Raw genomic sequence first — 13,656 nt, 5'->3', positions numbered from 1 at the left:
GTGTGTGTGTGTGTGTGTGTGTGTGTGTGTGTGTGTGTCATAGAGCAGATATACCAACTGCTCCCAGCTCTTATAAGACTGGACTATTACTAGATCCAGCCAAAAAGGAAACAAAGCAGTATTGTCCAATAAAACAGCCCTACTATGGGAAACAACCAGACAAGGACATTGGGCACGTTGGGAAGGTCACTGAGACAATATGCTGTCATACACATAAATAAGAGGTGCATAAGAATCCTACCTGTGCTGGAGCGTTGTTTAGGCCTTGCCTTGCAGGGGAAGCTGGTGGGCGATCCACCAATGATGTTGGGTGGGAAGAGGCCCGGACTGTACTCTTGGACATAGGACTGGTAGTTGGAGATGGCATGGTGGGCAGATGACGAGACTCCCCCCAGTCCCCTGGGGTGGGAGGATTCCAGTTTCATGGACTCGGGGGACACATGATACTTTATGCATTCCTTCTCTTCCTGCCGGTTAGAGATGCTGGATCCAGTGGTGGAAATAGAGGGGTCCGGAGATACATCTTTGGGTGGAGTAGGGGGGAAGGTGAATATGTGGGGGCTGGAGTGTCCTGTAACCAGGGATGACGAGGAGGCTGGGGGGTAGACATTAAGAGGTCCGGGGGGACTGTGGGTCTTGGAGAAGGGAGGAAGGTTCCAAGGTGATGCTGCAGGGTGACCTCCTGTAGCTTTGCTCCCATGGTCCAACCAGTGGTGAAGAAGAGGGGGGCGGCATACCGGGCCTAAATAAATTAATATATATAAATTAATTAATATATTAATATTGTAGGATTACACGACACCACTAACTATGGGGATTGTTTAACATCAAAGCCCAATAAAGCATCCGCATCTGTATACACTTATTTGGTGCAATTTATACAATGAAATCACCAAATCCCACTGGCTGTTAAATGTTATTGCACATGAGGAGATAGATAGATAGATAGATAGATAGATAGATAGATAGATAGATAGATAGATAGATAGATAGATAGATAGATAGATAGATAGATAGATAGATAGATAATACACATACACTCACAACAGGCACTCGCCTAAATTAAATCAAATAAAAAATAATCAGAATGAGGTCCTGGTGCCAAATCCCAAATCATCATCTCTCTCTCTCTCTCTCTCTCTCTCTCTCTCTCTCTCTCTCTCTCTCTCTCTCTCTCTCTCCCTCTCCCTCTCTCGCTCGTTCTTGCTTGTATATCATCAAGAACCAACGGGTGTGATACCATTGGTATTGTTGTTATTATTATTATTATTATTATTATTATTATTATTATTAATAATAATAATAATAATAATAATTGTTGTTACATCTTCAGGCCCTACTAAAATAGTGAATCATACATTATGTTAGGTAACTTCAATTTTGCTATAAAACTACAGCTAACTACGCAGTAAGGAGATACATAAGATATGAGAATACGTATGTTAAAAAAAACTATGCTGCTTCCAGTTCTGCAGTTGGAGACAATATAATTACCATAAACACATTTTTTGGTAAATAGATAGATAGATAGATAGATAGATAGATAGATAGATAGATAGATAGATAGATAGATAGTGAACATAGGGTTTAAGGCAATGTATTTAGTATATACAGTATGTGTATAAAGTATATGTGCACCTACAGTACATAAGCAGTACAGTTATAGTTAGAACACATGATTCTTGACTAATACTACCGATCTTACGTTTTGCGTTAAATGCAATATATACCATAGGAGGAATCACAATATATATATGCAAAAGTCACTAAAGTCATTAGTAGATCGTGTATGAAATTGTATAGGAGATGCGACTCTACTGCAATCACAGATTCTGTTCACTACACACTTGTATATACACCACCTGTACATTATTTCTCTTTTGATTAATTTACTAAACTAGTATCCAATTTTATATATATATATATACATATATATATATATATATATATATAAACATACATACACACACACTCTCTACAAAGGGTATGAAAACACAGTAAAGGAAGAGGAGGTGGTTAGATTTTCACATAGCGACTAGTGCAGGAAATTGGTTAGAAATAAGTGTGAAAATACTAGATCACATGTTGGTTAAAAAAAATTGTGATCAAGCGTCAAGCGTTGTTTACTAAAGTCTACTCACAGAGCACACATGCACCAGATAAGGTATTATTATGTTTTATTGTGTACGAATCGCTCTCTGAATTGTCGTATCTTTTGTATTAATATGCAAAGTCTGGGCTTGTTTTTGACAGGGAATATAGCATACAGGTAGAAATGATTTTAAACAATTTGAGCTAGAGTCTGTCTCACCTTTCAGTTCTATTTACCAATCAGCGTTAATTACTTAGATATATACCATGTTTAAAATTGTCACTATGTCGCGCATAGCTAAATTTGTGATTAGCTGCTATTAAAATAAACATTGTTTTGTATTGTTTTTTTTCTCTTGTAAATGCAACTAGTACAGCAAATAAATAAGTAAAATAAGTGCAATTAATTGGAATGAGGGATGAATTATATTATATTATATTATATTATATTATATTATATAGTGATGTCTAGGAGATAAGCATCTTTGGCACTCACCGTGGTTAGTTGGGTACCTCTGCACTGTTCGTACAGAGTTGCCATAATAGGAAGGAACGTGGTTTCCCTGTCCATCGATATTGAAGAGTACATCCACCTCTTCGGGCAGAGGGTACTGAGAAGGGTCCATGTATGAATGACTCAGCCCAGGGTGATGTGATTCAGGATGTTGTCCATTGAGAAAAGCCGGGTGGTGGTGATGACTGAAGCAGCGTGGCTGGTCTGCTGGAGAGACCTCCATTTCCAGCAACACCTGGGAGCTTTGATACAGGGACTTAGCAGGGTGCACCACTTACGCAAATGTAAGTCCAGTTATTTTTTTGGGGGGGAAATAAAATAAAATAAAAAAAATAATATATCCACAGAACTAGGTCACCTGCGATTAAAAGAAGACAGCAACTTAGGATGCACAGTTAAATTAATGCAAAGATTTAAATGGAGCAATGACCAACAGGTAACTCAGGTGTGTCAGAGACCCGAACTCCTGACACTGAGGAAGCAGATTGTCCCATAAATGCTGGTCATAAGAGTCTACAAGAGGTACCTAAGCTCAGGAGGACCTCCTAGGGTCAGAGTACAAAGTCAGCACAAACCTTTCACAAACTACAAAGCAGGAAGGGAGAGGTATGTGATCCCAGAAAAAGAAGTTGGAACTGGTTGATCGGATCTCGTGTTTTCTCTCCCTCTCTCTCTCTCTCTCTCTCTCTCTCTCTCTCACACTCGCTCTACTTTTTTTTTTTTTTTTTTACAGTGGAGGCATTCTTTCTGAAAGTAGCAGGATGGCGCCAGGCGGCTCAATGATCGCAGACAGCTGTGGCGAGACGCAACTTAAGGAGGTTCCACTGTCATCAGTGGTGAGGGAGGGGACTGTCACAGAGGAGGGAGTGAATAGGACACCCAAATTTACACGGCATCAGACACTCCCCTCCTTCTCGTCTCTCACGCCCATATACTGTGCCTGCCAGCTAATAAGCGAAAGACTAGCCTTTCAACTACACATACAGCATTATAGGTAATGTTATTAATGTATGCATTACACAAGAGAGTGAGCATACGCTGCACAGTTATTATTTATACTGCTTGTATAATCCACCACAAAACTGATCGGGGGAAATATGCGTTGTGTAGTTTTACCAAATGAGTTAAAATGAAAGTAATCGTGCAGTGCAGGGACACACAGGCAGACTAGGTCGTGGGCGCTCTTTTTCATTCTTTTTCTATTCCAGCGTTTCTGTTCGTGTGTGTGTGTGTGTGTGTGTGTGTGTGTGTGTGTGTGTGTGTGTGTGTGTGTGTGTGTGTGTGTGTGTGTGTGTGTGTGTGTGTGTGTGATATAGATAGAGGTAGAGAGATAGATAGACATCTATCTCTCTAGATAGATAGATAGATAGATAGATAGATAGATAGATAGATAGATAGATAGATAGATAGATAGATAGATAGACAGACAGACAGAGGATAAGCGTGTACTAATGTTAAGTTTGAGGACACTCATTAGGTGCGTCTTCTTGTATATCGCAATGGTTTATTGTTTTCCGATTATAGAAAACAAACATCTACAGAATCTATAGTGAATGTAGATGTGGGAAATTTAGGGCGCAATACGTAATAATGAAGAAACCCGTTTTGATAAGGGTGAGGGTTTGTGATTTTGTAGGTCCTGGTGATGAGTTGTCCTGTTATAGTCCTGAGACCTCCTGTTGCTCTGTACATTGAGTCACTGCATCCCCTAGTGGCAAGCACGCAACAAGCCGGAACCTCATTCATTGCTATGTAACCCACCTGCACTCACATCATTACAGTAGCAGCAATACATTTGAGTCATATATATATATATATATATATATACGTCCAGGGACAGGTACACGAATATTCATGAAGGCGCATATATTACTATACTGCGTGAATAGTAAATATTCTATAGCCTGTAATATTTCCAGTATCCTGTTCTCCAACCGTCTTTAATCCTTTTATTGAAAATGTATTTATGAAACCTGAAATTGTTGAAAACATTTTTATAATTAAATTCATACATACAAATATAAATGTAGATTTGTTTTTCAGCAGCTAATCCCTCTCGTGTCAGATCGGTGATACTGATTTGCAACATTTATCATATCTACAAAAAGAAAACTTTTTTCTAGACTTTTGTTCATCTTATTTCAAGAATTATTCATAGCCTACATGTAACTCATTGCAAAACCGGTATTCTAGAGGAGGTAAAAGCTATATTCTGCAGATTAAACGCAATGTATCAATATAATACGGAATACATACTCGTAACATGGAACTAATTTTATTTGAATTCGTAAAAATCGACACTAAGTATACCAGGAGTGTGTGTGAATATATACGGGGGGGAAGGGGGGGGGGGGGTAGGTAGTCAAACAGACCTGTTCCTTATATCCTGTACAAATATGCGCTAAGAAAAATCCACCTTGCTACCTGGACATCTGATATTCTGTTAAGAGACACATGAGTCCCTCTACTCATCCACAGGTATACATACATACATACATACATACATACATACATACATACATGTTTACACAGAGCCCCGAGTGCACACAGCTTTGCACAATGGCAAGAAACATGAAAGGATTAAGTACATGTGGCATAGAGCAAACAGTGACAAGGAAGTCTTTGCATCAGAGTTTAAGATAGCATTGCACACAATGATCATTTTGAATATGATATGCCAGAGGATTTTGAAAAGTATTTATACATAACACATTTGTGTCCGTATTATGGCAGGCACGAGGAATTGTAAGGACAAATACATGCTTGTTAAAGAAGAGCTACTTATGGGACTTAGAAGTGATGAATATAAAAATCTTGGGCTAAAGCATTTCGTGTCCACTAAAGCCACAGCAAATGAGTTACATGTATCCCTATACACATGAGGGGGCTACAACCTATATATTACTAGAGCTGAATGATTCCTGTGTTGTCTTTAGTTTGAGCCCCATCATCTGCCGCAGCCAACTCCGCCAGATTGCCAGTGTGTAATTGGGATTTGGATTGCTGCTGTGTGTATGCATTGCCCTGCCAGCCTGACCGACGCCAGCAGCAGTGACGTCACGCACCAGCTAACCAGCCAGGGCACGAGAGATCACTGCATGGACACTATCCTGCGAGGATTGCCACTGACACTGGCGTGGTTTACCCACAACCTGGAGGTCACTGATCCCTTAAATCCTCCTAGCTGCCGTGGAACAAGTTTCAGCACTGCAACCCACTCGATTAATTCAGAAATGCAAGGAATGTGATTTAATACGACCCCCCCCCCCCCCCCCACTCCCCCTCCAACACTCGCAACCCACTCATTTAGCTCATTCTTCCTCCCCTTGACATATCAATGATCTGCAGATACTATCAGGTGTTTTCTGGAGGGATGTTCTGCTGATCAGTAAATAGATCATTGTGGTCACTGTTACGTAGGCAGCTGTCTTGTTTCTGCATGCTGTTATATATGTATTTGTGTATTTGTGGCAGGACTAATTGACCTGTGAGCCATAGCTGCTTTGTGATCTAGTCTATACTCTTGGAGTGTAGATCCCTTTAAACCCCCAAATTCTATGTAATGTCAGTCTTCGCCTTACCTTGGGCCATCATTGGAATTGTTTACGTAAGAACTCCTGATAAAAGTATGACAAATATTTCACTTAATCATCATTTTGCAGTAGATGTCAGGTCATTGACAATAGCAGCTAAAAGTATATTATGGAAACAGTTACTTCATATGAAGGTACATTTGCGCTGTCTGGTACTTCGTTAAAGGTGCATTAATTAATTGACAGAAACACGTTGAAACAGATTTGTAAAATTAATAGAAGTTGGGGGGGGAGTAATGAGAGAAGGATCAATTCTTAGGCAGTAAACGTTTTCATCTTTTTAATAAAAAATAAATTAATAAATTTTTATATATATATATATATATATATATATAATGTTCAGAATAGGAGGATAGAGGGGATGGGTAAGCCTTCTTAGGGCATGGTTAGTGCTGGGCTGGCATGTGGGTCAGTGACGTGGATTAAATATAGATGAGTCTCTAAACAAGAGAACAGAGCGGGATGGTTAGGACAAACCTCAGAGAGGGATCCTGGCAGCAGGAAGGATCTCGGATAAGCAGGGACCGGACAGAGCTAGCCTTGCATGCAAAGAGCTGTCTCCCCGCTGGGCAGGGTGACCACTGACCTCCCACTTTTAATTGACAGCTCAGCACTAATAGCCGCCTTTGTTTGTCCAATTAACAAAAACAATAGTGGAGAAAAGGCGTTTAATTTGGTTTGAAGGTAAGGGACCTGGCACTGAGATCTCAATAGGTTGTGTATCTTTTCATGCTGAGAACTATAGAAAGAACGCAGAAAGTAGCTGTAAGACCTAAGGGCAGCATAGTGAGGCAGAGACAGGGTGTAGCAGGGTCTGCATGTCATACAGATCCTTTTGATATACCACCCAAGGAGCCAGGTCTGCCTCCAGACCCGAATATTTAAATCGCACGTCACTTTGAATCACAGGGACATTCTCCAAATCCTCTTCCAGTAGCTCAGGTACAGACCACAAACCCAATTGTGCAAATGTCACCATGGGAATACCTACTGGTTAGGATAATGGGTGGCCTGACGTGACACCTACACATCTCCCTAGTTGCCAACCAGGTGTGGGTTGATGTTCATTTAAAAAAATATATAAATAAAATTAGGATAATTACTTGTTGTTTTATGGGTCAGCTAGGCCCACAGTACTTTAATAGTAGCTCGCACCCCCATCCCCCCCCCCCCCCTCCTCACCCCAATGGGAGACACACATAAACAAACCCTGTGCTGCTGATCTATCTGACAAAGTAGCGATCGATATGGTAGCACTGACTTCCCCAGCATCAATATGGTTATCTTCCTTTCAGGATATGAGCATGACATCACTCATTCGCCATGTATTCTAAGAAACGTATCCCGATTCCTACTGATAACTCTCAAATCCATAAATCTAACACGCTATGGTAATAATGAATTGCAGTAGTTGGATTAGAGGAAGGTTACATATCAGGGGTCATCAGGCAACAGGAAATCAACAGAAATGTTAATGGAAAACAATAGAGCCCCCCACCCCCTTTCCCAGATCTTGAGTGAATTGTTTTAGTTCCATTCTCTTTTGAAGTGACTGACTTTCCTGAACTGGAGGTTCCTGCTACACCTGGTCCGAATTTCTCTGCGTCCTCTGGTTGGGGGCTGGAGAAGAAGCCTCCTGAATACCACCGAGTTAAAGCGATCGTAGCAGGATTAGGTTACGGTTGCTTGGGGTTTGATTTAACAGGGTCCTATAGTAGTACAGGTAAAGCTGTATAAACAGCCCCGGGCTGAATATCGGAGGGTTATACAGAGGACACGGCCCAGGGCACAGCTCAGAATACTTTCCTATGTAAAACAACTTCTGTTCAGGCTAGATGTGAAAATAGAGGATAATTGTGCATCTGGGTAGCTGCCCGGCGTGGGGTGAGATTCAACGTTACCAAATCTGATCTTGTCGGCTGTTCTCAAATCAGAGGCTACTTTCAATATGGACTTTTATATGTATCGCATATTGTGTTAGTGTCCAAGGGCTAATTTTAATGAAAATATCGTTTTCCTGTAATCTAACCTAATACATTCCACTAACCATTTTCTAGTACACGTCACATATATTTCTAGATTTACCATAAATGTTTAACGTAGATACAGAATTTTCATAATTTTTTTACATAATTCATGGGTGAAATCATCATCATCATCATCATCATCATCATCATCATCATCATCATCATATGAAGAGTACTATCCATTATTCCAGCTCAGTTTAGATAGCTATTTATGACACGAATGGAAAATGGATTACAGGTATTTTGTCTGCCTCTAGCTCAGACTTAGATGTGTTTTAGTTAAATGTCTCCAGAGGCAATTGAGAACAGTTCAACTGACACATTTCTCCACTTCAGTGTAAACATATAACATCCAAGCCCTCCACTATCACATACCTCTATCTAGAGCCGGACAGACGGAGAGCAGTCCGGGAGTATGCTTCAGGTGACAGCAAGGGCTGATTGTCTCCCACTCTGTCCTGAGACCAGTTCTCGCTCTACTGACTGGAGAATTTTGGCAGCAGAGGAATGGCTGCAGTCCCCTAGTTCTGCACAATGCCTGCTGCTATTAGAGTGATTGGCACGCTGGGGTTCAGTCACTGCAGTGACAGCGTTATGTTTTGATGATGTAGGAACAAGGCAGAGGGGTTATTTTAATCTCCCATTCCTTATCAACTAATATATGCAGATAAGGAACACATAAATAGAGATTATTAGATGTGCCAAACGACCATACAAAGTGTGAATGTGTACTTGTTTGTGTCGGGTTTTATTTGCAATTTAAATGGAATTTTTGTTTTCCGAGAATAGCATAATCTATGAGGGTGCAGAGTTTATTGCCAGCAAATCCATCTGACTCCGGGTATATGTACAGAGAATCTGTAGGGATTTTATGTCTTGGGAGCGTAAACATAATCACAACTGTCATAGAGCTATAGACAATATTTTACAACATAGAATAAGGCAAATTGAACAACAATGTACTGACTAATCGAACATTGACTAACAATATAATAATCTGTAAAGGTATTAATATTACACAAACACACACATACACACACATATATAATTGTGTGTACTGAGATCCTGGATGTCAGGACTACACAAAAACAAATCTCCAGATACTGGAAAAAAAAATTTGCATGCGTTTCAACATAACCTAAAGTGGTTTAATACATAGATGACAAAGTAAATGTATATATAGTTCGTATATTGGAATTCCTATGATGACTAATGTACATTAACATGGCCCTTGTGTTCTGTCATTACAGTTTTTCTCATAGTGAGCACGATCTTTCTCAGAATTTCGTCTCATTGGTTGCTGATGCTCCTTAGATTAAACAAGAAAGATAAAATTATCTATTTCACTGAAGGGGCAAAACGGAAGGGGCTCTACGTCTTACGCAATTACTGTTTATCTAGATATGTGGTTCAAACCACAGATCACATTGCGTGATATGCAAAGGCAGTGGATGGGGAAATAATTACAACCGCAGCAAATAGCATCAAAGCAGAAAATATTTATTTACATTTGATTATTGCTAAATTGCATTAATTGGGAAAAGATTGCTATTATACATAGAGATGTAATGGAACTGTGAAGTTTAATAGATGATAGATAGATAGATAGATAGATAGATAGATAGATAGATAGATAGATAGATAGATTGATAGATAGATAGATGATAGATCAATAAAAAAATAGTATTGAGGGAATAACATTTTTGGTATATAATGTTATCGATTATAAAATGTGCACCTTACAGTTACCCTAATATATTGATAACTTGATATCCATACTATGACACTGATACTATCAAAGTCAATTATCTTTTTTTCATATCTGTATCTGTAAAATTAAACATTGAAGTTGATTTAAATTGTATTATGAATTATTGTGATTGGAAGAGAATAACAACGCAATATTCTCTGTACTCATGTTACAACTGATTGTTCGCCACATTTAAGAACTCCATATAATGAATCAATTCAAAGAATTCCTAGTATTTATAATTATTGGGCGTTCATTATGTTTTACGTTTATTAAATAGCTAGCTCATAAAACTTCAGTGTTGACTCAATAATTTGACAGCCCCGATCACCTCATTCCTACAGCTGGACTTGTGCATGAGCGAATACTGCTTGTATTTCCCAAATCTAATATCCCAATCCCTTGCTTCAGCCCCTCTGACGGACATGGCTATTACTGAGCAATGCAGTAACATTTTCCACTTAACCAATGTACATCATTGTAAATTGAAGCCAAACCCCCAGCATAGACTGATCTCTACGATTTGATTTCTTCAAACGAGACTCGCAACGTTTGGCTTCCTTAACATGACAAGTAGTGCCCCAAGCATGGAGAAATGACATTACTAAGAAGGGAGGCCACACAGGAGTGGCACTGTTTATGTCTACTTTAATAAAATATTGAATACAATACTGGCGTTAGGACGTACAGCAAGAGGGTGATGAGTGTGTATCAATGTGAATAGTGCAGGGCGCTAGATAAGGTGAGCTTAGTGCAGAGCAGAGGGGGTCCCTCTTGTACTATTCCTACAGCTGCAGAAATCAGATCTCAGGGCAAAGCCATTGCCAGGTCATTGCAAGGAGAAAAAAAAATCTTAAAATGACTAAACTGACTAGAGAACAATAACAGCGGAGTCTAAGGTTACAACAGACACATGCTATCCCTTTAAGGCAAAGATCCCATTCTAATTCTCTCCACGTGGAAGGAAATGCTGCAAAAAATGTACAGAGAGGGGAAAAAATGATATATTCACTGACCTGCAAAGCTCGAGCTTGGCAGCTGCTTCGTATTTTTTTCTCTCTCTTCTTTCTGTGATCTCTTCAAGATCTGAGGCAGAAATGACAGACAGATTGCACTGGTTATGGCATTTAAGCTGAAATGAGAAATACAAAGCTGGGGGATCTACCTCCCCCTACCCACCCAGAGATATGACCTTCTACTGGAGGAGAAGATCCCAACTCTGCCGGGTTTTGGAAAAGGGTTAAGTCACAAATATAATGGTAATATAATCATTCACCCATGCTGTGGCAAATTACAGCCAAATCACAGACTGGTGCTGTGCTGTTAAACCATGATAATGCCATTTCACCGCGATAACTAGAGTTGTCAAGAAGGTAGAGGGCAGGAAACTCAGCCACATTGGTGTACATCACCATTCCATGAAATCACACGAAATAAAGGGGAACAGCAAATAAATAGGCATGCTTAGGTTAACTGCAGCTCATCGCGTACCCATCCCCCTATAGCCCCCAATCATCAGACGCTAATAATACGTTTAACATCACAAACCAAATACTTTGATGTGATTATTAGAACATTTAGGTAACTGTGTGGAATAGAAGTATAGCTTCATTTGCATACACTACAGATACAGATTGTTAGATAGCGATATATTGGGGGAAATTCAAATATTTGTAAAGTCAGTTGGTTGTCTGTTTTTTCCTGTCTATTAGATAGGAAAAAACAGACACCCAACTGACTTTTCAAACATTTGAATTCCCCCCATTGTATTTACACATGTGAATGTGAATTACAAAATATCAGTATATTTACTGCCACCGTAATACTATTACAATTACTACCACGACCATACAATTACATTCACTACCCATGTCATTCTATTAAATTCACTACCACTACCGTACTATTACATTCACTACTACCACTACCAACATTCACTACTAGTACTACTATACTATTACATTTACTACTACCACTACTCACTACCACTACTATAATATTACATTCACTACCAGTACTCACTACCACTACCATACACTACCACTACCAACATTCACTACCACTACCATACAATTACATTCACTACTACTACCACTACCATCATTCACTACCACTACCATAATATTACATTCACTACTATCACTTCCATACTATTACATTTACTACCAACATTCACTACCACTACCATACTATTAAATTCACTACTGCCACCACTCACTACCACTACCACACTATTAAATTCACTACCACTACTATACAATTACATTCACAACTACCACTACCAACACTCACTACCACTACCATACAATTACATTCACTACCACTACCATACTATTACATTCACAATCACTATCATAATATTACATTCACTACCACTACCTACATTCACTACCACTACCATACTATTGCATTCACTATTATTACCATACTATTACACTCACTAGAACTACCTTTGTAATAATACATATTAATATGCGTCAATGTGAGCTGCTTGATAGAAAATTATAGATTTTTCTTTGAGTACCATTTGGGACTGGTTCATTTGTAAATAGCATTTTACATTATTGTAGATATAATGTTTTTTTATTCTTAAGATATATAAATTCAGAAAGAACACATCATTTTTCTGATTCCTTGCTACCTGGAAGTGAGAATGTGTGAATTGTGTAGGAGTAATACAGCTTGAAGAGTAAAGAGCATCGTAATTGAAAGCAATTCATAGTTAATATAGGTGCACACAGTATACCGTAGAAGCTGTACCTTCAGGTTCTGGTTGTCCTGGTTTTCCTGGTTCAGTGTATCGCCTATAGATTCCACATAAAGCAACATATACTGAGTTCTGCCCAGCAGGAGAGGTGATTTATTGCTCCGGTGCAAATATATAGGAGATCAAGCCCGAAGGATTGTAGGGGTTTTGAGCGAGTTCTCTCCATTTAGCCACTGCAATACAACACATACTGTATACAACATCCCCACCTTCAGGATAGAGCGACACATTTCTCAAATCACCAGAAACTGTTACCCAAACCTCCCAGGCTCAGTATCATCATGTAAATATGCCCATTTTCATTCACAGGTTTAGCCAATCCTTACATGGAATGCCGGGCACTTATTCAGTTTTGGGGTCTATTTGTTATTGGTCCAACCCACCCAGATGGCATTCACTCCACCAACAGACTAGTGCTCAGCCTGACTAGTACAAATGTCACATGTATAAAATAAGAAATGGCAGAGGCCACTGGGGAGCTTGGAGAGGATTCCTGGACTCAGGACCAGCCCGGAATAGTACATTTATCAAAAATAGGCTCAAACTGAAGACACAACAGGAAACTAAAGACTTTCACGCTGTAAAGGCGCACATCATCCATTCAGCACATCACCTGCCAAATTCTAATGCACACCTCTCTAATATATACTGTCACTGCAGGCGCATTACCGCTGCTGTCACTGCAAATATGATGGGCCAGAAATAATATTCTTATTCCGAGATCAATATCACTTCTCGTGACTTCTAAATTTATAATGACTGTTTCATGACAGTCATATTTGTAATGATTATCAGAAAAAAATATATATTGCAATCGCCATTCATACGAATTATCATAAAGATAATTATTATTTTTCTTGTAACTATTATAATTAAACAGATAAATAATAAATAGAGTAATATCCACCGTTGTA

At 39.2% G+C, this 13,656-nt stretch overlaps 1 protein-coding gene across 6 annotated transcripts in view; it reads right to left on the bottom strand.

Annotated features, from left to right (window-relative positions):
• Positions 1-13,279, bottom strand: part of GATA3 (GATA binding protein 3) — a 36,042-nt gene extending 22,763 nt beyond the window's left edge. For 2 of the 6 annotated variants that reach the window (XM_063926825.1, XM_063926828.1), the window contains exons 1-4: positions 12,736-13,275; positions 10,992-11,061; positions 2,588-2,963; positions 242-742 (exon numbers count right to left, since the gene is read on the bottom strand). In XM_063926825.1, the coding sequence (XP_063782895.1) occupies positions 242-742; positions 2,588-2,828 (742 nt within the window). In that variant the 5' untranslated portion in view covers positions 2,829-2,963; positions 10,992-11,061; positions 12,736-13,275. Of the gene's footprint in view, positions 1-241; positions 743-2,587; positions 2,964-8,600; positions 8,705-10,991; positions 11,062-11,251; positions 11,354-12,735 lie in introns of those variants that run through there. The other 4 variants (XM_063926830.1, XM_063926829.1, XM_063926826.1 and 1 more) reach the window with 4 other exon arrangements.
• Positions 13,280-13,656: the final 377 nt, after the last annotated feature.

Source organism: Pseudophryne corroboree, chromosome 6 (genome assembly GCF_028390025.1).
Source record: "Pseudophryne corroboree isolate aPseCor3 chromosome 6, aPseCor3.hap2, whole genome shotgun sequence".
NCBI lineage: Eukaryota > Metazoa > Chordata > Amphibia > Anura > Myobatrachidae > Pseudophryne > Pseudophryne corroboree.
This window is presented reverse-complemented; position numbering and strand designations above follow the sequence as displayed.